This window comes from Betta splendens, chromosome 11 (assembly GCF_900634795.4).
Source record: "Betta splendens chromosome 11, fBetSpl5.4, whole genome shotgun sequence".
Lineage (NCBI taxonomy): Eukaryota > Metazoa > Chordata > Actinopteri > Anabantiformes > Osphronemidae > Betta > Betta splendens.
Window position 1 is genome coordinate 7,914,365 of NC_040891.2, and position 26,670 is coordinate 7,941,034.

At 44.7% G+C, this 26,670-nt stretch overlaps 3 protein-coding genes across 20 annotated transcripts in view; 1 reads left to right on the top strand and 2 right to left on the bottom strand.

The window, feature by feature from the left end:
* LOC114865754 (cytoplasmic dynein 1 intermediate chain 1) overlaps nt 1–16,927 on the bottom strand; it is a 36,365-nt gene extending 19,438 nt beyond the window's left edge. Inside the window, exons 1-8 of one of the 17 annotated variants that reach the window (XM_055513051.1) lie at nt 16,620–16,927; nt 15,775–15,899; nt 15,361–15,475; nt 14,638–14,778; nt 13,691–13,736; nt 12,737–12,796; nt 12,426–12,541; nt 707–799 (exon numbers count right to left, since the gene is read on the bottom strand). In XM_055513051.1, the coding sequence (XP_055369026.1) occupies nt 707–799; nt 12,426–12,541; nt 12,737–12,796; nt 13,691–13,736; nt 14,638–14,778; nt 15,361–15,475; nt 15,775–15,894 (691 nt within the window). In that variant the 5' untranslated portion in view covers nt 15,895–15,899; nt 16,620–16,927. Of the gene's footprint in view, nt 1–706; nt 803–12,425; nt 12,542–12,736; nt 12,797–13,690; nt 13,737–13,857; nt 13,885–14,637; nt 14,779–15,360; nt 15,476–15,615; nt 15,635–15,774; nt 15,900–16,619 lie in introns of those variants that run through there. The other 16 variants (XM_055513052.1, XM_029167163.3, XM_029167166.3 and 13 more) reach the window with 16 other exon arrangements.
* Nucleotides 16,928–17,564: 637 nt separating this feature from the next.
* pdk4 (pyruvate dehydrogenase kinase, isozyme 4) lies at nt 17,565–23,766 on the top strand. 2 transcript variants are annotated; one of them, XM_029167260.3, is made up of 11 exons: nt 17,567–17,933; nt 18,357–18,498; nt 19,160–19,231; nt 19,337–19,521; nt 19,686–19,775; nt 20,002–20,079; nt 20,189–20,265; nt 20,344–20,442; nt 20,593–20,706; nt 21,070–21,183; nt 21,975–23,766. In XM_029167260.3, exons 1-11 carry the CDS (start codon nt 17,816–17,818, stop codon nt 22,116–22,118), a joined length of 1,233 nt encoding a protein of 410 aa, XP_029023093.1. In that variant the 5' UTR covers nt 17,567–17,815; the 3' UTR covers nt 22,119–23,766. The 2 variants fall into 2 exon arrangements, 1 of the variants encoding a protein (XP_029023093.1); XR_008696191.1 differs by lacking the exons at nt 20,189–20,265; nt 20,344–20,442; nt 20,593–20,706; nt 21,070–21,183; nt 21,975–23,766 and having other exon boundaries at nt 17,565–17,933; nt 19,337–19,547; nt 20,002–20,031.
* On the bottom strand, nt 23,126–26,576 carry asb4 (ankyrin repeat and SOCS box containing 4). The gene is made up of 6 exons (XM_029167244.3): nt 26,107–26,576; nt 25,579–25,878; nt 25,265–25,507; nt 24,793–25,040; nt 24,559–24,672; nt 23,126–24,480 (listed from the first exon to the last, which is right to left on the bottom strand). Exons 1-6 carry the CDS (start codon nt 26,402–26,404, stop codon nt 24,289–24,291), a joined length of 1,395 nt encoding a protein of 464 aa, XP_029023077.1. The 5' UTR covers nt 26,405–26,576; the 3' UTR covers nt 23,126–24,288.
* Nucleotides 26,577–26,670: the final 94 nt, after the last annotated feature.

Sequence of the window (26,670 nt, forward strand, 5' to 3'; positions counted from 1 at the left end):
AAGCATGCACAGACACACATATATCGACCTTTACCCTGCCTCTTGACTTTGATCCCCCCCATCCCTTTGTATTGCTTACGAGTTGTCAGAAAAACCCAGTGAATCGAGGGGCAGAGATCAAAGGCCAGACCTTCTAATAGGCCAGGATGGAGCAGAGACCGCGTGTGTGTGTGTGTGTGTGTGTGTGTGTGTGTGTGTGTGTGTGTGTGTGTGTGTGTGTGTGTGTGTGTGCATTTGACTCATATTTAGTACAGTTGCAGATATATGGGAGGATAAGTATCAATATGCTTATTGATGTGTGTTCATCAACCCCGTGTCTTCTCTGTCATCCACTAAATGAACCACCAACATATGCATGCACACACCTCTACACTTCTCCAGTCCCCTGTGCTTTGAAGTATAGTTGGAGGGTCAAGTGACAGGTTTTTAATCAGGGCTGACCCCCACATACCATGGAGTTGATAAGCTGGACCCACATGAACCCCAACCGTAACCTACTCCCACTCTCCCTTTGATACACCCACTGACTAGCAAAGGGCGTCACACAGAGTCAACCTGTTTCGTGACCGACTCAGACTGGAGGAGAAAGAATAGGGAGTTTACACACATTGAGAGGACCACTGCTACAGAAATAGAAACACATTAATTACTGGAGTGAAGAGTGTGAAATCTAAACAGCTCATCATTTCTACTTTCCATCCCTTACCCTCTTTGGATTCCCTGTTGTCATCTTCATCCTGCTGGTCGGACCCAGGGCCTGGCTTCACCTCCGTCATCTCTTCATCTTCCTCCTCCTCCTCTACTATGAGAAACAACGAAAGACAGAGCGCTCACGTTAATCAACAGCTGTTCCAATTTTCCCCCGACCTCCCACTACGTGCCGCTTCTCCCGCCTCCTCACTAAAATAATCGTTCCCAGGCAAGCTACAGTACACCTGACTGACATTCAGGCCAAATGGGATTCCATTTCACATGCAGGTTTGTACTGGTTTATGTAATGTGATGCATAGATGTTGCACAATTTCAGGACATGGATTTCAGGATGTATATTAAGCACATAACAGCCAACAATCCTGCATCCACTCGCGTTCACATGGTCAGCACGAGTGGTGATCCTGCTCAACATGCAGGCAAATATAATGCACACACAGCCAGCAGGAAATCGAATAGTTGTGGGCACTCTCCTCTCTCGCTCTCTCTCTCTCACCTTTGACCCCAAGCAAAGATCCAGTGGTGTGTGTGTGTGTGTGTGTGTGTGTGTGTGTGTGTGTGTGTGTGTGTGTGTGTGTGTGTCGGAGGAAAAGGGGATTCCCTTTTGCATTCCCTCCAATCAGGCTGTGCAATTACACTTTCCAGGATTTCTCATGAGTGTGTGTGGCGTGTGTGTTCCGGGTTCAAGTATGAAGGGTTACTGTCAACATAGGCACCTGCTTGTCAGCTACTGCCCCCTGCAACCCCCCACACCCCTCAGGGTATGTGTTGGTAACCCTGGCCAACCTCTCCTCCTCTTTTCTGCCACTCCCTCCTTCCGAAACAGATGCTGAGAGACCGGGGGCCTCTCTGAAGACCTCTTAACACCCCGACACCACTGCCAGACACCTGTGGTCTGCCAGCACACACGCTTCACACACACATGCATTCTGTCTCTCTCTCCAACGCACACAGCCGGGGCGCTCACCCGCAGTGCCAAGGGTGGCGAGGGGTTAACTGGAGTAGGGTCAAGCTGACAACAGTTGCTCAGTCCAGAGGGAGGAAGTGACTACATCACACCCTCAGACATGACATGACTCCCTCTCACACACACACACACACACACACGCACACACGCATCCACACAGAAACATACACACACACGTCAGGGTGTGTTTAACTCAGCTGGAGTATGGCCTGGGGCACGATTTAAAACCATTCGCTCAGGAGCTGCTCTCGCACCGGATGAACCGTCCATTTATCACTTGGACTCGCCTAAGCTCTTGATGAACTCACTGCTAGTTTATAAAACAATAAATATGACTGGAATTGGCGAAATGCTTCAGCAAGTTTAATGTTATGACAATCATCCGTGACTTTGTTTTCCTACATTATTCCCAACCTCACATTTGTATTGTCTTATTTTCATTTCCAAATAAACAGCTTGAACATATATCATCACTTTACAGAATGTGTGTGCTGTATAATAATACGTGCCTAAGCTAAATTAAACAGCTCAGGCCCAGTCAGTGGTGCAGTGATCCAAACACCAGTGACCCACTAGTATGGAGAAGGGACCAAAGAGGAACCAGACGGGCAGACTGCCAGATTAGCTCCATGTCTGAGCTGCCAAAACAGACAAGCTGCAAACAGAAACACTCTCTTGTTTAAGTCCCCAAAGCTTTGTCTCTCCCACCATGCCTCAGTTTGCCGCGTTTTATTTCTCTCAGATGTCTCTTTGTCATCCATCAGTCATTCGTCTATCCACAAACTGCGCCCATTAAACTCCAAACGGTTCAGGATGTGAATAAGAACATGGGGTCCTGCTAACCAGTACTGGGAAGATACATTACACACAACACTATTCTATTTTGCTCTTTTCTTGGCCTTACGTGACCAGTTCGGTGGTTGGAATGTGTGGTGATGGAGATGGGAGGAGCATGAGGAGAGGAGAAAGACCACATTGAGGAGCGGTCAAACTGTCAACATCCAGGACCACAGGACTCTGGAGCAAGGCAGCATGATTCATGGGCTATGGGTTACCTCACTGAGGGGAGACGGTCCAAATCCTGTATGAAGATACTGCTGTTATTGCTGCCAGAACCCATGCATCAAATTGTTCTGTCACAGTCCTGGACCAAAAATATCCTGGCTATTTCCTTTGAATGGAAATTTTCGGAGACACAATTCTGTTTGCGCTCAAAGTAAAGTATAAACTGATACTGAGTGTAGGACTCATGATAATAAGAATATTAACCTTTAAGTAACATCAACATGCAATAGATACACACTACAACACCCCAGAGCTGCAGAAAAGGCCAGGAGGGAAAATCAAAAGACACAATCACAATGTCTGTTACCCTGTAATACCTCCACGCTTTCTTGTTTCCACCTCATGCCAGTCACGGGATGCTTTTTGCTTCCACCTGCTGCTTAATACCGCTCCTCTCCACAGGACAACAGGTTAACCGGTGTCCTCCCACTTCACTACAAACGGCGGTGAAGGGAACCTTGATGAAACTCCGCTTGGGGCTCTGCTTTGGCCGGCAACACACCCGGGGTAATGATATCCTCGGTAGCCCGGGGCCCCGCATCTGGCTGCATCAATCTTCCCCCGGCTGCTTACTCATGCTGACCAAGCCCAGTCAATTCAGCACAGCCCAGCAGGTACGCAGCCACACAGATTCACAGCACGGAGGTACCGGCACACGCGCACGCGTGGTGTTTGTCAATGCACACGTATGTGCAGGACACTCAAAAGCTTGGAGCCAGTAAAAACATTTTCTGAATAAAAAAGATAAATATGTAATACTAATACTAATAATAAAAACAACCTGTATACAATTCTGCTATACTGTTAAAAGTTGCTGTTTCCCTCATGTTAGTAATTAAACTGACAATAAAACACTTGAGTCAATAAGAAATATTTACTTTAACTCATCCTCTGTAGCTGTACCTCCAAAGCTGGATATCAAATAGTTCTAAAATTATACTTGTAGCATTTACTGGTTAACACACTCCCAACTCTTTGTTGTTTGTCACTAGAAAAACTTAGCGAGTAATTACAAGGCAATGAGCTCCTGTATTGAGTCTAATTAACACTCAGTATAAGCTCTATTATTGCGTTTATGGACTAAAAGGAGAGTGAAGCAGCTCAGGTGATAGTAATGGGCTGATCTGTTTGTGCTATAAGGGAAGCATAGTCTTAATGACGGCTGAAGCACCGCTGGGATTTTCATTAGCTTAAACATCTTGTATTATATCACAGTAGGAATCTACTATGTGGAGCGTGTGGAGAGAACAGCTTAAAAGATACTGACAGCTCATATAAAAGATGAGCGCAGTGTCTCTTGCTCACCTCCGGCTAGAACGTAAAACACAATGGCGTGGTGTGTTATGGCAATAATGCTGTAGCATATGCTCTGTTTGGTGGGGATCAAAGCATTAGCTAACCTTTTATTCTGATCCCGATCCGCAATAAGTGCCGGTGTAGTCGAATGTGTGAGTGCGTGCTTGGAGCAATTGGCGTAGTTATCAAAGAGCTGCGGGTGAGTGTGTGTTCGTGGAGGAGAGGAGAGGATGAGACCAGGCCCCAAGTTTGTCATTGAGTGCACTATGGGGGCCAAGCTGCAGACTCCTCATAGTACTATGTAGGTGAGTCACACACAGTCAGACCTGACAGTGCGCAGACTTTTTTATAGATCTCTATTGTGATATTGATAAAGATAGCAACACTGATAGGAGAGAGGAGATATCTTAGAAAGAGGGACACAAAAAGGAAATGGAGGATTTGGGGGGATCTCACGCACACCACCGCTCGTACACACACCAGTTTGCAGGGGTTCTGGGAGGTTGGCTGTTAAGCAGACCACAACACAAGCACTATGCAGAGGAGTAGAGGGAGGTCAACGTGACTTGAAAGAGTCTTCTAATGTGGCCCTGGCACGACACACACACACACACACACACACACACACACACACACACACACACACACACACACACACACACACACACACACACACACACACGCCTTAACCTCACAACTCCTAATTGTTAGAAATAGACACAACAGTCACAGTATATCCACTGCACATCTGCGTATATTACACATGACCTGAGGCATCAGGGGAATTTCCTCACTTTATACATCTCACCTCCAGTAATTCAATACTTGTTATCCAAGTATCAAAAAAGATTTACGTAACCGCAGCGATTGTACAGTATATGACTGAATGATGATAATGTCACAAATAAAGTAGGCCAGTGTTAAAATAACATGTGACTTTTGCACCAGCTACCAATGAACTGTGCCCAGTCGTGTGGTGACAGACTTTGTGCTCGTGTTTCATTTTTTCAACCTAAAGAAGCCAACATGCTGGACATCGCTGTGTTGCAGTGGGAGAATAGCCCATCCTGGGCCAGAATCTGACCAATTTGTCGAGACACACATGACTCTACATGACTGTAGAGAGAAGTCAGACAATGTGACATGTGTCCACAGTAGTGAGTCTTACACCAGGGGACAGCGCCACTAAAGCCTCCCATAAAGTCACTAAAATGTTGGCTTGTAAAATATTTTTCCTTACTTAGTGGGATCTTTTTTTGGCATAGAGAGCAAAGTGAGAGAGCACAGACGACTGCTGCTGTTAATCCTCTAAACCATATTGCTTCTTAATTTTATTCCGTTTTTTTTTTTTTATTCTCTTTTGTTTCAATACAAAATAATATTTAAAATTCATCTTGGTTCATCAAGTCATGATTGCCACAGTAGGGGTAAAAGTATTCCTCTACACACACACACACACACTAGCAGCAGGACCTGATGTAAAACTAGTGAGGCTAAAACCCGCAGGATGATTTAGATTAATTCATCTCTTCACCACACTGATCAAACATTGTGTGTGTGTCTGCATCTAAGTCAATGCAGTGCACACACATGTATGCCCACACATAATCAGCTTTCATTAACGCAGCTTATTCAGGCTTTTGGGGGTCTGCGGCCGGCTCTGCTGTGTTCCGTGGGTGCACTCGGGGTAGATACTCTTCCCATATCTCTCTCTTTTCGCCCTTTTTCTCTGTGCCACCCAGGCTTGGCCCCGACCCAGACCCACATCTTTAAACTGAGCCATCACGCTGTGCCACGCCATGCTCTGAGCCCGGCCGCAAGGCCCTGATTAAAAACCATGACTTCAAACTTTCCAAACTGTCAAAAACCCAGTCAGGGAGCGAGGGAGAGCAACAACAAAATAAAAGTCCTACATAAAATCACTGCTGTGCCGTCAACTCACTTTTCAATGCAGAGCAGATTTGTGTGGCACTATTTGCATTGTGTGTTCATAGCTCATAATGTGATTGGTGGTCTGTGTTTCCCACATGGATGACAATGGTGTTTCATTTTGTTTTAATGAGGGACGGACAGGCGCGTGGGTCAACCAGCTTTTATGGGCTTGATAAGGGGCTGTTGGAGCTTGGAATCCATCTGGACTGTACTAAAATAGACAGCAGCACCCACGTCTGCAAACCCGTTAAATAAATAAACATGAGCATAATCTTGGGGAAATTAGCACAAATACCTTTAAGTACAGGACTATAATTTTGTGAATTGTAAAACCCAACACCTGTTTAGCGTATTTGTAAAACCACTATTTTAAATCATTATAATAATGTAATTTCATGTGATACTCAATTCTAATGAAAAATATCTCTTGACAATATAATTTGAAAAACCCTCAAGCGTATATCAAGTATATGTGCCAAGAGTGCTCCCTGCTGGAGAGACAGAGAACAGCATGCTCCACTGCAGCCAGATAAAAAACATTATCACTTTGCACGTCAAATAAACTAGCAAACAATAAACTATTATAAAGATATGGATGGTTTCAATCTAGACTTTCAACTAGAACAGAGGTTAGAACCAAGCTAAAAGCATTTCAGCTGACAATTCATTACTTTCTCCTAAGAGCTTTTCCCAAGCGGGTACGTAAATAAAAAAGTCAAATTCAGTTAAGCTGCGAGGGCAAAAAACAGTGAGCGAATGAACAAGGTGCAGGCTCGTTCTGGAGAGGCTAAAGAATCTGACAGAACAAAAAAGACCACTCGGGAAACACTCAACACCCACCGCTGTTGTACACACGCATAAAATATTCAGCAAGGAGGCTGCACATGTCAAAGAGTCAAGTTCAACAAAATAGAAGTGAAAAGAGGAAAATAGAAAACATTTGAAAAGAGAAAAAAAAATGAAATGTGAAACTACATTCACACTCATCTCAAGCACTCGTCTGATGGCAAATATTATTTTGGATGATGGCCATTTCGCCAACGAGAGAGAAAAGCCCAGAGGGAGACGGATGAAGAAGGGGTTCACGCACCTTATTATATGGTGGTCGTACGGGAAAATTGCAATCATCTGTGACTCACTTGGAATACCTAAACCACTATGCAGGACATCATTTTTCTCTAATATCAAGAAAGACTCTGGTATCAGCTCTGGGAATGAAACAGGATTCTGGGTCTGGGAGTGTTATCGGAATTGATGTGCAAGTATTTGTGTGAATATGTACATACAGCAAGACTGAGCCTAAAAGCTGCTACCTCCAGGCAGCTGCTGTTACAAAAGTCCAGAAGTCGCCATGCACAGAAAGTCAACTCTAAAATGTACGAGTGAGCGCGGCTTAGTTGAAGGTCATCTGGGTACGCGTATTGGAGCTGCTCTGCGTGGATGGAGCCCGTAGAAAGAACACGCACACACACACGCGCGCACGCGCACGCTCTGGTCGGTTCAGTCTGTAGCAGCCGCCTGCTGGAACAACAACAATGTATGAGACAAGCACTTCCATATGTGGCTACGCTCTCTCTCTCTCACACACACACACACACACACATGTATATACAGCAACATGTAAGGTCCCAACCATGAAAACACACACTCCTGCCGCTACATTCCGTTCCGAAGGACCTTGAAAACCGCCCGCAAACCCCTCAGTCATGTTGGTTTAGTATAGACTGGGAGTGTGCTGCGCTCACTGTTTTTTTGTGAACGCACCGTTGCTACACTTTGTAGAAGACGCCAAAGACAGACATAGGATGAATTGGCTGAGGGAACCTAAGGAACCTCAACCTCAGTTGTGAGTGTTTGGTATAAGCCTCAGCCCGCTGCCAAACACAGTAATACTTTCCCTCTTGATGTTCTCTTGTTAGGAGAAACCAGACAAAGGAATAACAACAACTCGCAGCTCTTTCGGTAAACAAGCATCACTCAGCACAGGCAAATGCCAACGAGAAAATAGTGTCATTAAATTGTCACCCGCTACACTCCTGCAACTTCACCACACTATAAATAGTTACACAATGTTACTCTGGCCTTTTACCATTTGATTTTCATTCTAGTGTGAAAAAAATCTTGTTTGTTACCAATATGGAAAAATGCTGCTGCAGACAAATTTCCTTAAGTGGGTAAAAGCCAGTAACCACTAAGATATTATATTATAGTATTTTATGTTTTTCAAACATATACTATAAAAACAGCATAGAGCTTTAACACACAGCATCCAGCCACAGCAGATTCAGTCATGAAGAACATTTCTGTGTCTATTAATAAATATGTTCAGGTCTATTAGTACCAAATTTATATTTGGGACTTTGCAAATGAAGCTAAATACTCTAATTGGACCAACATGGACAGGATCATTTCATAAAGTTGCAGTTTGGTTTGGTTGTGCACATTCCTCAGGTGTTTGTACAGTTGTTTTTCCCCATATATATTCATTTTCACGTACATGTTTACAGATTAGTAAATATGTTTTTTTTTTGCAAGCACTTGACCAGACCACAATGTTTCACAAAAAAGGTCTCTCATTGCAGCAAATATACTTAAGGAGTAAATTACTGACCAACTATATTCGCAGACCCCAAAACTTAATGGGCCAGAAAATGCTACAGGGAGAGAGCGAGAGAGAGAGTCCCAGTCACAGATGCAGAAACATTAACAGACACTCTTGACCCTATGAACTTGTAACCCTAATGAAGGAGTTCCCCAAAGCTGCAACATGAAATTATACGCAAACATACACAGAGCTGCCTACTTGTGGTTCACTGCAAAGAATTACTGTAATATAATAACTGCTACAACATCCCTTGGTGGTCTCCGCTGCGTCTCCTCCGTTTCTTCTTCTCCTGCCCTTTCATTCCTCACAGTATTTTCTAGTGACCTCGGTTTCTCCTCATTTTTTACAGCGCATCGTCTCTCCCTTCCTTTCGTTTCTCTCCTTTTCTTTGGCTGCTTTTCCACTGTGGCCTATTACGAGTCTCTGTGGGCTTCACAGAGCCAATTTAGCACAAACTGGGTCACGCTCACACTTAGCCGATGCCAACTTGAACACATTTGTTCCTGCATGAGCACATGCACAAAATGTCTGCAATCCCTTTGACCTTTCCTGCCTTTTCCAACACCCTAGATAGACATTTTCAGACTAGAAACAGTAAGTAAAGCACAATGCACTGAATGGTGATAATTAGGTGTCTTGATTTCATAATTTAGAGAATGAATTTACCAGAATTTCAATTTAGGAAATATGACTATTTTTGCAAAATGTTATTTAATTATTATTTCCTATCTCATAAAGACAATCACTGACTTTGTCAGTTATACAGTATGGTACAGGGTGGGTGGTCTGGGGAGTTAGTATGGAGCCTTGAAATACTGCTGATGAGAGAGGACTAAAATAGAAAAGCTGTGAACTGTAAAACCACAGACATAAGTTCAACAATGTTAATACACTTTGTGGGAGCTGCAGTGTCAGGTTACAATTCTTGGTGGGGTCATCATGTGGGAAATCACCGGCTGCCTGATCATATAGAAATAACAAGAAGATGTTTTGAAAAGCTGTCTGTTTAATATTTGATTTGACCTCCAGTTCTATTCATAGTGAAGCCGTGCTGTAAACGAACACACTGCACTGTTCTGTAAATCTACCAAACGCTGCCAGAAGTGCTACAGCTAATAATGACCTTTGTTTTGTTACACACATTTCAATATAATTTAGGAATAATTAAGCCAGTAACATGTTAATATTAATGCAAATATAATAGTTTTGGTGTAGAGAATAAAAAACAGATGTTTCTCAAGAATTGTCCAGCACACAATTTGTTTGACCTTAGTGGGTTACTATCACACACCCATTAGACCCGACTTTATTTCCCTGCTATGTCCTCATACAAAGTGTGCATCCCTCAACACAAATGCGTCCATTCATGCCAATTAGGATAGCAGCAAATAGCTGGAGCCAACCGTGACTGGGGATAATCTGATTGCCTGGCACAATGGACACTCTCGCCAGACAGATCAGTAAACAGCCAATGGGAAAAAGAACATACATAGACGGCTTCACATCACAATTACGTTGAGGAAAATTGGTCACGGAAATGAAAAGCCATATCGTTAAGTGATTAAATGAGAGTCACACACACGAAGGCGTACACAGACGAACACGAACGCATTCACAAAGACAACAGGCCAGATGAAATCAAGCCAGCTTGATAAGAGACGCATTCAGGGTTGAGCACACACACACACACACACACACACACGCACGCACTCACGCACGTGCGCACGCACACACACGCACGCACACACACACACACACACACACACACACACACACACACACACACACACACACACACACACACACACACACACACGGTGGCTCACATCACACATAATCGACTGGACATAACGGCACATGAGAAATGAGGTCAGAAGTTCATGAGGAGAGGAAGCCAGAAGAGAATCCCTGAGTCATCCAACAATGATTTAAAGAGATTACGATGGGACTGCACTGATGCTTCCTTTCACACACACTGATGCCACCATTTCCGTATTACGGCTTTAATGTGAAACCTTTCCACATCAGGATTTACAGTATGTCATCAATTCAGGCCACCGTATAAATATCTGGTAACGACAGAATTTTTTTACAGTCGTTTGTCTTTACCTTCCTAACTACCTTTTTACCTTGGTTTCTCCCCTGCTCATACGTTTGATTGTAATCATCATTCAAAGTTTATCCACGTCTGTAGCTGCAACCTGAAAATACATGTTGCTTGCACGTTGGGTTTCAGCTCATCAACAAAAAGAACAAACCTGAACAAACACAGCCAGAAGTGCAGACAGGTGCTACCCCCGGCCTCTTTTCTTCTTTCTCCAGACACACTAGCTTTGTGGCAGTCTGCAAAGGGAGGGTCTCCTAAGGCCAAGGTCACCTCCCCGTAGACCTCCACTGCTCTGCTCTGGCTCACAGATGTTTTTACACACACCCACAGATACGGACACACACGCACACACCCACACATCTCCTGTACATGCTGTTGAAAGCTGAAAACAAACAAACTAAATAAATGGACCAATACAAATCATCGCTACAGGCACCAGCCAGCCTCTTTGGTCTTTGTGGTTGTCTGTATGTGTAGACGGACGACTTGACCTGAACCTACTGCATGTTTATTTATGGTTCTCTTTAACTTTTAGTCTTTATCTTTTTACTGCTGCATCTTACTGTTATGGCACATGTAGGTACTAAATATGTCATGAAGCACACAGATAATGTGAGTCTGTGCCTGTGCACTTGTTGAATAATTCCTGGGTATGTGAAGGAAATTGAAAGAGTTGGGGCTGGCCATTAAGATGCTGATCAGTAGAGACGCTGTGTAGAGTTGTGTGTGTGTGTGTGTGTGTGTGTGTGTGTGTGTGTGTGTGTGTGTGTGTGTGTGTGTGTGTGTGTGTGTGTGTGTGCGGTTGCTGGTGGAGGAGGGCAAAGGAATCCACACCAGACCATCTATTATAATGACAGGAAGCAGGAAGTACAACCCCTTCAGTCACATGGCCGCCAGCTGTCTTGGCAAATGGAGGCAGGACGATTGAGAGTATGATAGGGAGTTTAGGTGCATTTACGGGTGGATTGTTGAAAGCAGCAGAGTTAGATTATTTAAAAAAAACGTACATACATACCAGTTATTGTACATGTTTGCATATCCATGTACTGTCTACCAGTATATACAGTTTTTATAGGACGTTTTGAGTATCTGCATGTGCAGAAAAAGGCTTGAGGTTTAATTCATCGGAACAACTGCCACTGTCAGCCACCCAAATCTCCCCCAGCCTTTCTCTTCCAATTGAAAAATACTCAAATCTATATGTCTTGATTCGTGACCACTACTGTTGTTGCCAAACTGTAGACTAACGTCAGTTCTAAACATATGGATGCATTTAGTAACTGCAGCCCGGCACACATGTGCACGCCAACATGCAGACACGCATATACGTCTTGAAATCCGTGCCGGCATAAGCTAGCGCGGAGAACACACACAGCTACCCTCACACACATAAACATATCAAAGCTGACAGTTCCTTGGCTACACACTGTGATAACTAATACATGCAAATCGGAAACTTGAAAAGTTTATGTGGATAAAAATAGTCTCGGGTGACTCCTCCTGTCAGTCTGCTTCTACTTAAAAAAGCATGATGTGACATAATAATTGACATGTAGATACTATGTGATACTAACTGTGAGCTGTGGACATTTCAGATTCAACTATATGATGACATACAACACTGAAGTACACTTTGTGTGTTTATTGTTCCCTTTGTTGCCCCGTGGAGGGTAAAAATACTACCTTTATCTTTGCCTTTGGATGTGTGTTGCCAAATGAGTCATGCACACATAAATATTCACCTTCAGACAGGTGGGCAGTCAGCGGCGTCTGTGTCTCTTTGCAGTAAGAGACAAGCTCTTTGGGAAGAAAGTCTACCTGTGTGATCTTAGAGGCCCCCAGCCTCAGCATCTTTCGCCTGGATAACAGAAACAAAACGTTGTTATTAGCACTAGTTGTGCTGTAGATACCGTCCAATTAACTGTATTATCTCTGGGCCCAAACCCATAGATTGTTTTTTAAATGGACAATAACAAAATGTTCAAATATAACTGTGTTGTCCAGTGTCTTCATTCAGTCAGAGCATGAACGTGAGGAGAGGAGGAAGATGTACCCGAGCTCAGAATCAGCCTGCAGCTGCAGCACAGAGGGGTCTGTGTCCCACTGCAGCGTCCTGATGTCACCAAGGAGGGGCAAGTGGTGGGAGGGCAAAGAGAACATGCATGTTTATAAGCAGGCGCGTCATAACAAACACACAAACAGGTTTACACACACATATCATCTACTGTATAAACACACACAAACACAGCAGCACACAGAGTACTGTAACGTGGGAATTTTCATGCAAAGATTAAACATAATGGTTTAAAACCATTTATAGTTGTTTTCATGGTGAGTCATGTATTCTTAACATTAGAGACACTTATGTTATGATAACCTGGTTATGTTTAATTACATAAACACACATTACAATGTGCTTGCCATGCTCATGCATGAGTCTAACAAGCAACTAGCAACTAGCTCATTTCATTTTGGGGAGGTACAGTACTGTAGGGATCCTTTGCTTGCATGGAATTTAAAGGCAACCGAATCCTTAAGAGGCTTGTGGCAAGTTGGCTGGAATCTACCAGCTGTGAAACGATAACACTTCCAACCTCACTGCGCTTTTTGATGATACCTTTTAGAGCAAGTGAACATGCCCATTAGACCTTCAGCTTGCGCCACACAGAGCCAGGTTAGAGTGGCAAGGTATTTCCTTAGCCTGACACACCGGCTGTTTTACAGTAACAGCGATGACACTTTAAGCAGCAGATTGTCAATTCTGTGAAGGATGAAATTACTTCTGTGGCTCAACTCATGCGGGCAACAGTTTTTCAAGCTGGTATTAAAGGGAACGGCAGGAATTTAGACAGAAGGTTGAAGGAGGGAAGCAGGGAAAAGGGAAAGGCATTGCATTGTTTTGATCTTATTAATTATGATTGAACACATGGTGCTGTTGCTGCCTCTCAGTGTCCACAGACTAAAGAAACATGTGGGAGATTCCTGGGTTTGACGTGAACATGCTTACCTTGAGCTCTGTGCTTGGGACTTGTTTTTAGAGAAACCTGACCTAAGAGGGGACACACACACATACACAGCCACAAATGGAGAAGCTCAAAATGGCATGCCATCATCCGGGGTGGATTTGGGGAAAGAAAAACCTTTGCTACAGGCAGTAAAACTACAGTAACTCACCGATTTGTAAAATCCAATTGGTAAAAGCTAGAAACAGTTCAAATGCCTTATATAAGAAAATATATTTCTGCTGAGAAACCTTACTGAGGTTCCACACATACTTTATCCCCAATTCCACACATGGCCAAATGGTACCAGAACAACATCCTACAATGACTCCTACCCCCCACACGCACTGACAGTCCACTATCAGTTCCCAATAGAAAGCAAATGGAAAGTGCTTGATGACCACTCACTTTAATGAGTGATAAATCAACACAATTTGCTGCAAATTACACTGAAAGTCAGTTTTAGTGCTGTGAAGTAGGTGTTAGACTTGAGCTATTAGGCTCAGTTAATACACCAAGTCATCAAGTGTTTACTATTGCTGCAAACAGCCATTAGGCTCCACATCTCAGCACATTACATGGCGACTTGATGAACGTGGAGCTTTGTAAAACAGATCACATATTGACACTGCTACTGTAACTATATAACTAGAGCTGAAACTTACACCAACCTCAAACTCAGCATCATACAACTAGCTACAGTAGCATCAAGCTGTACAGTGGTCATCAAAACACTGGATGCTGCTGATGACAGATACCACAGAGCAAAACCTAACAAGGCACGACAATCTCACCAACACTGATACCCATCCTCACCTAAACCTGTTGCAGTTGAACACAAAGGAGACATACAGCATTTTTTATAAAAACAAACTGAACCCAGCTACAAGAAATGGGTAGAACACTGGAAAATGTATGATTTTCTCCAAGGACAGCTGAATAATTTAGGCCTACCTGCCTGCTGGTCCTCCATCAGCTGAGTCCTGGCTCCCTGTCTCGCTGGGTGTGCTCACCGATTTAGAGGGGGACACAGGGGTTGGGACTAAATAACGAAAATGACATGAGTCTAACATTAAAGGCTGCAAAGAATGGACTGCTCAAACAAATTTGGATGACAAGCAACCAAGTAAAACCAGTGATGGCCAAATAATATAAATGTTCAAAGGAAAGGAGAGGGAGGGCAGGGCATCAAATGTGTGTTGACTTTATTACTATATTCATGTTTACTCTGCTGAGGAAGCATTAAAAACATCACCGCTTATAACAGGCTCAGAAGGGAACCCATTCTTACATACAGAGGGTGCTGTTACAATATAACACCACTAGAGAACAGTGCTTTCAAAGTTACAAGGGGTTTGTGCCAACTAAAGACATATTAGAAATCTTAAATACAAACATTTTCCATTAGCAAACTTTTGTAATTCAACTCAGAGAAGCATTTATCGCTACATAATCTACATACAGATAAACAGAATATAATTTTTCGCAGGTGAAACAAGAAGAAATTAGGAATAGTCTTTAGCTCTGTCCAGGCACAACAATGTCAGACCTTAGACAGCTTGCTTGAATGCATGTAGGCTTCCTTATTGGTTTTGTAATAGTCCACTGAACCTATTGCATCACAATCACAATAGTCAAATTTAACTATTGTTGAGGCTATTAGAGTACTACGTACCTAGTGGAGGCTCTGGTGAGATGCCAATACTCTGAAGCAGGGCCTCGGTCTCCCTCCGCTTACGATCCAAGTCTGAATCCTCTGGGGTCGCCTCTGTTTTCTGCTGGCTCTCAGACTGCGCAAAATCCATAAAGAAACGTTATCTCACACAGTGCGAACATAAAGCACGGGTTCACAACTCGCCCATGATGAGTAAAGGAACAAATGAAGGCATGCACGTCCATGCACATTTTGATCCAAGGGGCCAACACCAACCTTATGCACACACACACAGTAGATGTTTGTATGCACGTATGGACACAGACAAACTCAGCCTTTTTTTGTGTCACGGCCTGACAAAAAGCAATCAAACACACAAACAGAACACACTAGAGTGCGATACAGTAAAAGTGCCAGGTCTGTGAATGTACTCACTTTTTTCCTTACCTCTTTCTTCTTCCTCTCCTCCTCCTTTCTCTTTTTTTCCTCCCTGATTTGGGCGAGGCGCTGCTTCTTGCGCTCGAGCTCTGCTTTTAGGTCACTTTTGTCCGACATGATGTCTTCAAGTAGGAAAATCGAACAGTCGTGAGCTACTTATGGTGCACTCCTTACAGCACTATCTCATGTGTTTTATTTTGATAGGATATAGTAAAATAGTAGTAGTGTAGCATAAAATAAAACCCAAATGATGCTTCAAATAACCCACTGGGTGTGGTAGTTTTTCATCTACCGTACATGTGCACTAACTCTTACAGTCTTTGCAGCATCAGCAGCTGGACTTGATTTTGGCCAAACACTCATATATACACTACTCAACCAAGAACATAGTAGTAATGACTTCATAGCAGACTCACTGACAGTGCATGTATTTAAAGCAGGGGGCGCACATTAGGGCCGTGTTACATCCCTCAGATGGATAAAAAGCCCCTTAAGAGAGAGGTCTGTATAAAGCTAGCTAACCTGCGAGCTCCAAATATGTGGGATATAACACATAAAACCCAAGATAACAAGGCTGTAATGTACTGAACATGAAACATTAAGAAGGTGAGTCATACAGCATATAACCGCATAACATAAAAAACAGCAGCGTTTATAAATACACACAGGGATAAAGACTAGCAGGGGTTCAGCTAACGCTAGCTAAGCTAAATGGGACATTTTGCATCATTTGTTAATTCGTCAACGCGTTTAAGGCCTTGTCATAAACACGAGAACACATTGTGGGGCTGTCCATCGAAAGCAGACGTACACAGCGCCAGGAGTTGTTGTTTTACTCGTACCTTGCCCTCTCGCACCGATACTGATGTGTCACCCGGCAAAGATGCTGTCTCACTGCTGCGCCCCGACCCGACGCCGCACGGTCAACGCATTCTCCGGCTGAATCAGGCTGACCGGACCCCCCTCGGCTACCACCGCAGACGGCGTGCAAAGCTTTTCCCGATGCTACTGGTGACGCAGGTTAAAACAGAGCATTTCAGAGGTCGCTGACCCAGTTATAACGGGAGACAGGTGCACAGCACGCCGATGCATCCCTGGGAGGAGAATGATGGTGATGAGGAGAGGAAATCCCACCTCCTGCCGGGGACACGAGCTGTCAGGAGTTTAACAACGGCGCCATCTTGTGGCGGTTTGGAGATTTGTAAGTTGGTACGTCGGGCTTAAAATTGGTAAAAACAAACAAACAAACTTTTATCTACCAGCTGAAGCAACAGCGAAAAATGGTGATAATTAGATAAAGCAGTGGGTAATAAAGAAACAATATAGTAGATTGTATATTCAGATTGTATATGTGAGCGTGAGGCGCTCGATGACGCTCGTTGGTCCATTCTTATGTCAATCACTGCTCTGCCCTGCCCATAAACAACTCACGTTGCTCACGTAGCTACGTCCATATCGGCGACGCTGAAGTTAGCTTCTGATTTCAATCTTCCGCTCCATTTCTTAAGGGGAAATGATATGCGCGTTTATAGCGATTTTCTATACAGATTATTGCTGGATTACTGTTTAGACAGGCTGATTAGAAGCAAGCACGTTTTCTAAACTGCAAAACCTTTTAATTTAAATATTTTTAAAAACACTATGCATAAACCTATATCACGTAAAGATGAAAATGCCGCCAAAACAATTTCTGAAATAACAGATTAAGAATTAATCAAATAGCCCAACAGTAATAATAGATTCGTAGGTTACGTTTCCCCCTAATTTCTGAATTGGGAGCTCCAGTCGCAAGCCAACTTCTGTTAGAATGAGCTTTTGGAGGACAAACAGCAGCCCGACGAGGTGCGAGAACACTGCTCGAGAATAACAATGATGGGGGACACACGACCAGGCTTTGCAGCGATGTAATCAAATATAAACTGCGTTTTTATGCTTTCCGGCTTTAACTATACTTGCAAAGGTCGATAAACTGGAGCGTGCTGAAGGAAGAAAGGGCATTTTTTTCACTGACAGCTGGGGTCTGTGAAGGGGACACAGAATGAGGTTCGCTCAGTGGCTGCTGAAAAGCGGCTCCGTGGCCGGGATTCCCAAGCAGGTGGAGAGGTTTGCCAAGTTTTCTCCGTCTCCTTTGTCCATGAAGCAGTTTCTGGACTTTGGTAAGTGTTTACGGGCAGGGTTGACGTCGCAGGCGTGCGCATCTTGCCTGATGTTTCTCCCACATTCACACATGGAAGTTGCACAACTATTTGCTTTGTGTGTCATGACAGCTGACCGTGCAGGAATGGGGTCATTGACGCACACGCACACACACACACACACACACACACACACACACACACACACACACACACACACACACACATAACTTTCACACTCCTGTACTACTACTGTTTTGGGCAAAAACCCATAATTAATGTTGTTTCAACACCCATTGTTATTGCACAACAGATGCGTGTGTGTGCTGTGTCTTCCGTCTACATACACTCTTTTTTTACTACCTATTTTTGGCCTGATGGGGTCAAAGTTAGGTGCTTGCTCAGTATTTTTTCCCCCTGACTCTGGATTTCATGTGACTGCAGGCTCGGCCAACGCATGTGAGAAGACGTCCTTCGTGTTCCTTCGTCAGGAGCTTCCTGTGAGACTGGCCAACATTATGAAGGAAATTGATTTCCTCCCTGACAAGCTCTTGAGCACCCCATCCCTAAAACTCCTCACCAGCTGGTAGGTCCTCTGAGGCCCAGTCATTGTTGACTAACTGATAAGATCCATTTCATGACAGCAACGGATCCACAGCTTCTCTCTAAATCCAAAACATTGATTACTGTTTGTTCAAGGTTATAGTTGAGGACATGACCCCACCACTATTAATAATAGCCACAGTGGAATCTATTTTAGGTGCAGCTGCTGCACTTTGCCTTCCCCCCCCTCCCACTGCTGCACAGCTCACTGTTGTTTGTTGATGGGGGTAATAAAAGTACACGTTAAACAGCAGACTGTATAAAGACGTACAGGACTGGTGACTGGATTAAATCTGACGTCCATGGCTGAAGGTCAGATGAGGAACAACCACACAAGGCAGAAATCATAGACACACTGCAGTTCACCTTTCACCCAGTTTCTCTGCAGACAGAGAGAGTGAGTGAGTGAGAGAGAGAGAGAGGGAGGGTGTGACTCAGAGGGCGGAAGACTCCAGTCTTTCTCATCTGCTGGCCTACATTAGGAGTCTGTGACAAAACAAGTTATTGTTAACTGAATGGAAGCCAGTGCTGTTAATTAAGTAGCATGGGAAGTTTAATCTTGCTCACAGTAGGTTTGGTTGTGTTTGTACATCACCACCTTATGAATCTTTAATTTAATAAACCCTTCCTTTTGTGTCTGGCAGGTACTCACAGAGTTTGATGGAGCTAGTAGAATTTCTAGAATATGATCCAGATGATAAAAATGTCCTGTCAAAGTAAGTGACACTTCCAACTGAGGTTTACAAGTACAGCAGCATTTCTCTGTATTCATCAGCATGTAAACAATGAAACATATTCACAGATCATGTCTTTGTCTCCAGCTTCACCCAGACTCTGGTCAACATCCGTAACCGGCACAACAACGTCGTACCCACCATGGCTCAGGGTGTGGTGGAGTACAAGGAGGCCTTCGGCGTGGACCCCGTTACCAACCAGAACGTCCAGTACTTCCTGGACCGCTTCTACATGAGCCGAATCTCCACACGCATGCTCATGAACCAGCACAGTCAGTATAGCATTCGGTGATCGACCGTGAGTCAATCAACACCGTCGCCGGCTCTCACGGCTCATGGCCCTGAATCACACTACGCTGGCGTCCTGTCACAGAACCTCTTTATACAATCTGTTAAGTACAAAGCAATGATCTCGCACTATTATTCTGCCCTCTAGCATTGATCTTTGATGGCAGTGTGAACCCAGCCCATCCCAAACATATTGGCAGCATCGACCCAAGCTGTGATGTGGTGGAGGTAATAAAAGGTAATGAATAACCTGCTTCGGCTACAGTATCAGTGCTGTCTGTACACAAACACACACACCAGATACTGCAAAGTCCTCGCTAAACAGCCTGAAATGGCAGCAGACACACATGAACCAGCCTTGTTGTATCAGCACTGTTGAAGACTGTGTTCTCACCACTCGGGTGGTTTCAGATTCCAACTAGAGATTGGGAACTGAAGGCTGCCTGCTTTGTTTTCCTTTGTAGACGCGTACGAGACGTCAAAGATGCTGTGTGAGCAGTATTACCTGACCTCTCCTGATATGGAGATCACGGAAGTCAATTGTAAGTTTTCCAAACCAACTAGAACCTCACTGTACATACGGCTGCGTTCACTTCACAGTGTGTAAGTATAGTTGTGACCTTCTTACATCACTCATTCATGGTTTCACAGCCAAAACCCCCGGCCAGGCTCTCCACATTGTCTACGTGCCGTCCCACCTCTACCACATGCTGTTTGAGCTCTTCAAGGTACACGACCTGACCAGAAACGCCACAGCTCCGCATGCTGCTCGCTGACTGTGTACCGATCCCTGTTTGTTCTGCCAGAACGCCATGAGAGCCACAGTAGAGACCCATGAGTCGAGTCCGACGCTGCCGCCGGTCAAAGTGCGGGTTTCACTTGGAGCCGAGGACCTCACTATTAAGGTACTGTAGCTGACAGTGCAGATCCCACCACGCACCACTAGAGTCTGGTAGTATACAGACTTTGCTGAACCGTAAGATGTTCTGTACTGTAAGTAGGACATATAATATTGTATAATGGTAATAACATCATGTATGTACTCGTATCTTCAGATGTCTGACAAAGGAGGTGGGGTCCCTCTGAGGAAAATTGAACGTCTCTTCAGCTACATGTACTCCACAGCCCCCAGTCCAGTCCAAGTAGACAACTCCCGTAACGCCCCCCTGGTGAGATTAGACAACCCTTTTATTCAAAAGTCATACAGAACGTTATTGATTGTTTTATCTTCACAATTTTTGTCTGTTTAAGGCTTCAAGCTTAGTTTTACATTGTAAACAGGCTGCAGCTCACTGAAATCTTGCTGTGCTGTTTTAAAGCAGGGTTTAAATTCAAGCAGATGTAATTTACCAAACACACACACACGCGCGCTGTGAATGAGCCTAATGTATATTGGAATGCATCAACTACTACAGTTATATTCTACTGCTTTAAGCAATGACCTGCTTACTAAGTGCTCTGCAGTATCCACTTTATAGCTGTAATCCTGATGAAAGGCTGATTCTTAAAGGTAGTGTAACTTCCTCCAACAGGCTGGCTTTGGTTACGGTCTACCCATATCTCGCCTGTATGCAAAGTACTTCCAGGGAGACCTGCAGCTCTACTCCATGGAGGGTTACGGCACGTCAGCCGTTATTTACTTAAAGGTGAGATCAGCGCTACTGTGTGTTCACAAAAAGCAGCAACAGGATGGGAATGTATAAAATCAGTGCACATAAAGTACTAAGGCGTTTTTATTGAAATTCTTGGGGAAACTGAAGTGTCTTGCTCAAGGACACACATGGTGAGATCAGCTAAGTTTCGAACTGGCGACCTGAAGCCAGTTTTTAACAACAAACTATACTATGTCATGCCATAGAGATGGTAACAGTTAAAGAGTGTATTGCCCCAGGGCTCAGTGGTTATCCACTTGTATTCCAGTGTCAGAGTTCACTGATTTGATTCAAACTTTGGTCATTTCTTTTTATAATTTGTGTGCTGTTATGACAGTGTTTAGATCACATGCTACACTAAGGTGTTTTTTTTTTTGGTGACATACTATAATGAGGCCTGTTTCTGACTACAGTACATGACACTTTGAGTCTTTGGGTCTTTGCGCTGCCACCACATCAAATCTAAAGAAGTTTTTTTTACTACACTGTTTTTTTAATTACATATTATACTATGACACTTATTTAATCACATACTGCTGACACTTGTACTCTGGTCCTCTGGTTCGATTTCACCATGATGTGTGTCAAATCTGAAGTAGTTTTATTGGGGATTTTATAATATACTGTCTCAAAAGGAAAACTTGTTGAAATCAAACCAGGACTCTTTTGACGACTGTATCAGACTGATTGAGGACTGGAAGGAAATGATCAAATAACAAAATGAATTGAATTTTGATCCAGGTGCACGTGTGATAAGTGAGTTCCCTCCTGTCCTCTGTCCTCAGGCCTTGTCCTCAGAGTCAGTGGAGAGACTTCCTGTTTTCAACAAGTCAGCCCTACGACATTACCAGGCCAGCATCGAGGCAGACGACTGGTGCTTACCCAGCAGGGATCCAAAGAAGCTGGGCAAGTATGAGAGGACTCACTGATGGTGCGTCGAGGGGGGAATCGAGGGCACTTTGGAAGTGTGTGAAAGCAGAATATTAGAATTCATATAAGTAGGGTTCATGTTGGAGCAATAGGATAAAGCTGTGCTGAAAGAGGGAATTAAGATATTTAGATGCTGTCAGCATGTGGCTGGTGGCGAACCAGCGCGTGTATTTGGAATCTGGATTGTTTAGAAACACAATAGAGACTTTCATCATCGTTGGTTTCAAAGAACTGAACTAATGCTTCCAGCTTTGGAATAAACTCAGCATAAGCCCACCCCTGATAATGCTATGATCTGCTAGTTTAAAGTGCTGCTAATGGTAACAGAACAAGTATTAATATTCTCGGTAGCTGTTTGTATTGATTTCCTGGAAATTTCAGTCAGCTTCAGGCTATAGTTGAGTTCAGTGCCTTGACAAACCAAAGCCATCTCCAGTCACACATGTAAAAGAAAGGGAGCAAAGGCAGCTCCTCTTGGCTCACACTCATGGAACAATTCAAAAACACTAGGAAGTTATTTTAATGTTGTATAGTGTCAAACCTTAGGGCCTGAAAAGCTTTTGCTTCAGTGTCAATCCCACACTTTTATTGTTTTTATTGAGTTATTGTTATTGAGATAACAAACATTTCATCCTTGAAGTTTAATTGTTGTGAATATGTTTGATGAGTCTTGAGTTACATGGGGGAAAATTGAGGAATTCTAACAATTTATCACCTTACATATTTGAAGTTGATGTATTATGTATATACACCCAGCGTGAACTGTAATGATCAAATTACTGTACTGTATACCGTGTATCAAAGTGAGTGAGATGACAAATGAAGTGCAGGGAACTGTATTTCAGTTTTATGTTACACAACATGCTGTAGAACATCACGCTCAGATTATGAGGGCGCTGTCAGTGTTTGATAAGCAGCAAACACAAACAGCCTCCCACCGAAAGTATTACACCAAGTCAGTTGTTTTTCTGCACACTGTAACTCAAGAAGGAGAAGGAGACAAATGTTCAGAATGACGTCTTTTATTGTGATTTACACCTCGATATATTAAACAACAGAACATTGCACCTTTGGATCTGAAATCAGTTTTTCAAATAAAGTAAAGTCTAAACTGATAAACAACAGCAGGCAAGATGCTTCACTGCACCAGTGCTTGCTTTCTTTTTCCGACATTCCATATCAATGTACAGTCTGCTGCACAGATTGTGTAAAACATACTGCAGAACTATTAAGAACCAGAACCAGGTTGTTGGCACAAAGGCTGAAATGTTCCAGTGTTGTTTAACATATGTGGGTAAATACAGGAGCCATTCTGAACCAGCAGTGTACATGAAAACAGCTACTGTGCCTCAGTGATGCAACACATCTGAGAACAAGACAGCTGCTGAGACAACATCCTTTCAACCATTCTAAACCAATCATAATTTCACACTTAACGATTTATATTTGAGACCTCACTGTTTTATGATTGCAATGATAGTATTTCACCCTTTTACGTTTTGTGATTTGCGAGCTCACAGAGGTTTCAATGCTTTTTATGCTTTGCAAATGTTTCTCTCTAAGGCCAAGTGTTACTGTACTGATGTCATGGTTCACCACTAAAGGACCAGTGAATGTAGGAAATAAAACTCTCTCACCTCCCAGTGATTTGACTCACTCTCTTTAGTGAATGTAATGTTTAGACGTTGCCGTACTTGCAGTTGGTGTTTTAATTAAATAGGTAAATCAAGTAAGATCTATCTCTGACTGTCTGACTCAGCTCATTTCCTCTCTACAACGTGTTTTAGTCATTACCTGCCATAGCTTAGTTTAGCATCACTAGAAACACATAACAGCTTATGTTCCTGAGTTTCTAGGGTTAGAGTTTCAGTTATGGCATTGGTCTAATGATGCGGCTGGATGTGCAGCCATTTGAAAATGAAACCACTTTCAGTGGAGAGCTGTGTGAAGTGTTTTTTTCTGTAAACAGACCCCTACGAGCCTGAGAGCGAGCGCGATGGCCGGTTGCCAGGCAGGTGTGGAGACCCTGGAGTACAGCAGCAAGAGTGATGGAGAAGGTCGCAGTCAACTGGTGCAAGATTAACCCCGGAAAGAAATCCGTCCACTGACCCGGCAGAGAAACAGGGTTCGAACACTAGACGCCAGGTGACGTTTTGAGCATTGCTCCCATCAGTACAAAACGCCCTCAGGCTCCAGTAACAAATACTTCCTCATGGGAGACGGCAGAGGCAGCTGTGCGACGCCCGTGTGGCAGAGCCCACCCAGGCTGGATCTGACGGCACACCTGCTCAGGTGAAGCAGGCTGCGAGGGCTGCTGGTGCTGCACATGGCGAACACGGAGTCGTAGAAGTCCTTATGTCGCTGAGGAGACACCGGCGCTAGGCTTAATCGTTTAGCATGACATTTGGTAACTCATTATCAGCACTCACACTACAGTACCTGATAGCAGTCGTCGGGGATAGCAGCTCTCCATTTCCTTGTGGGCTTTATATGTTCGTAAGAATTGACCATGACCTCGATGACTCTGGGATAATCGTGGCAGGACTGCAGCACCTACGGCAAACACCACGAAGCACAGGATTCCTTCACGGGCCTTTGTGAGCAGTAAATCGTCAACCAGCCAAGGCTAACGGGTGAAAGGTCACCTAGTGACCCCCCGGTCCACCTCTCTACCTTGTGGAACTGCGGCGGGTAGATCCGCGCTGCGTTGTGGTTGAGCAGCAGCTGGAAGCAGACCTCAGGTCGGGCCATGGGCCTGACGTCGGTGACCTTGAGGACGTACTGAATGGGAGCGCAGCCGTTGATGTCCATGGCTCGCGCGTCCGCTCCGGCTTCCAGCAGCATCTGCATCAGGACGTGGTCGCAGTTCCAGGCGGCCTTGTGAAGCGCCGTCTTGTGGTCTTCTTCTTGGAGGTTTGTCTCTGGAAGGAAGTAGAGGCGATAAACTGAGTACAGTGGGGAATTAACAGTCAGTGGTCAGTATTAGTGGTCAGTGCATTGCGCTCCTGACGCACAGGTTGCGGGTTCAATCCCCTCCCTCTAAAAAAAATCAATCATACGAATGATTTGCTGTGTCGACCCTTGACAGGATAAGCCAAAAGGAGTTACCTTCTATACATCCAGTGTCTGATCCAGAAACCCATACCTGCCTGGTGGTCCAGCAGGATGCGGCAGACGACGTGGTGGTCTTCACTGTAGACCTGCTCCTTGCTGTCGTACGCCCAGAAGGCTGCGGTCATCAGAGGCGTCTCCTGGGCGGAGTTGAGCGCGTCCACAGTCGCTCCGTGCATCAGGTAGAGGGCCACCAGCTCCGGGACCCCGAACCGGGCCGCTGCGTGCAGCGGCGTGTCCTCCTCGTTGTTGTGGCCGCGCACGTTGACGTCGGCCCCTGCGTGAACACAAGCAGGCTGTGACGGCGGCGCCGGTCCAGGGCCCGCCCGCCGCCCGCCGCCCTCTCACCTTGGAGGATGAGCTGCTCGGCGCAGGCCACCGACTCCCTGGTGATGCAGTAGTGCAGCGGCGTGTGGCCGCTCAGGGACAGGCTGTTGATCTTGGCCCCGTGAGCCAGGAGCAGGGCCGCGCAGTCGCCGTTGGAGACCTCGCAGGCCACGTGCAGCGGCGTCTTGCCGTTCGGCATCCGGTTGACGGCCGCGCCTTCCTGGAGGAGCACCAGGGCTGTTTCCAGAGCGTTGTACATCACGCACACGTGAATGCCCATCGCCCAGGAGCTCTCCAGTTTGTGGCCCGGCAGCCAGTAACCTTCAAGTCACGCAGATAATAAAGGTTAATAGCAGTAATGATAATACACATCACTGATGTTAAAGACAAGGTGAAAGATGGCTGAAGCTACCGTTTGGATTCTGTGCTGGTTTGGCGCCATCTAGTGGGCAATTTACATCAACAACTACCATGTTTAGGTATATTTTTCTAATCCGGAGACATACATGATTTAGACATCAACACACACCAGTTCTGTTCCTCTCCTACCTTGTTTGTATGAGGCCAGGACCATGCTGGGGTCTTCTACCTCCAACACGGTGTCAATGTCTAGTTTGCCAGTATGTAAAACCTCCAGGACCTCCTGGGCGTCGTTGGCCTGCAGGGCCTCCAGGAACCGCCGCTTCAGCTTCTGTACCGCCAGTTGTCTGGAGCTCAGCTCCATTGGCTTCCAGAGAGGACGGCCTGGCACTGGCAGAGCTGCTGGTTCACACGTTACCGTCCTCCACACAGCGTGGAGGAGATTGGAGACGAAGGCACGAAGGGCGATAATTAAAGAAGGAAGCATGCCCGCGGTCGAAGAGCCCCTCAACCCCAGCCATGGGTGAGGAAGGAAGTTAGAGTTGGAAAACAGAGCCAGGAGAGAGTGGTCGAAGGGGAGAAATGGCCCTGAGCGAAATGAGGTTGAATATAAATAGAAAGGGCTGAGGGAGGGAGGGCTGCAGCTGACGGGCAGCAGCCAGGCTGATGGGTCCACTGTCCACTGAGGAAAGGACTCATGACGTTAACACGTTAAAATAACAGCAGCGGTAACACAGCTTTTAGAAAGAAAGC

Bases quoted from the DNA above. Each gene is read 5' to 3' on its own strand.
- asb4 (XM_029167244.3), bottom strand. From the start codon at position 26,404: ATGCTTCCTTCTTTAATTATCGCCCTTCGTGCCTTCGTCTCCAATCTC. The intron at 25,041-25,264 runs GTATGGGTTTCT...ACTTCCTTCCAG, and splicing joins CCTGCTGGACCACCAGGCAG to AGACAAACCTCCAAGAAGAA. The intron at 24,481-24,558 runs GTACTGTAGTGT...GTGTCTCCTCAG, and splicing joins TCCCCGACGACTGCTATCAG to CGACATAAGGACTTCTACGA.
- pdk4 (XM_029167260.3), top strand. From the start codon at position 17,816: ATGAGGTTCGCTCAGTGGCTGCTGAAAAGCGGCTCCGTGGCCGGGATT. The intron at 19,522-19,685 runs GTCAGTATAGCA...TCTGCCCTCTAG, and splicing joins CATGCTCATGAACCAGCACA to CATTGATCTTTGATGGCAGT. The intron at 20,707-21,069 runs GTGAGATTAGAC...TTCCTCCAACAG, and splicing joins ACTCCCGTAACGCCCCCCTG to GCTGGCTTTGGTTACGGTCT.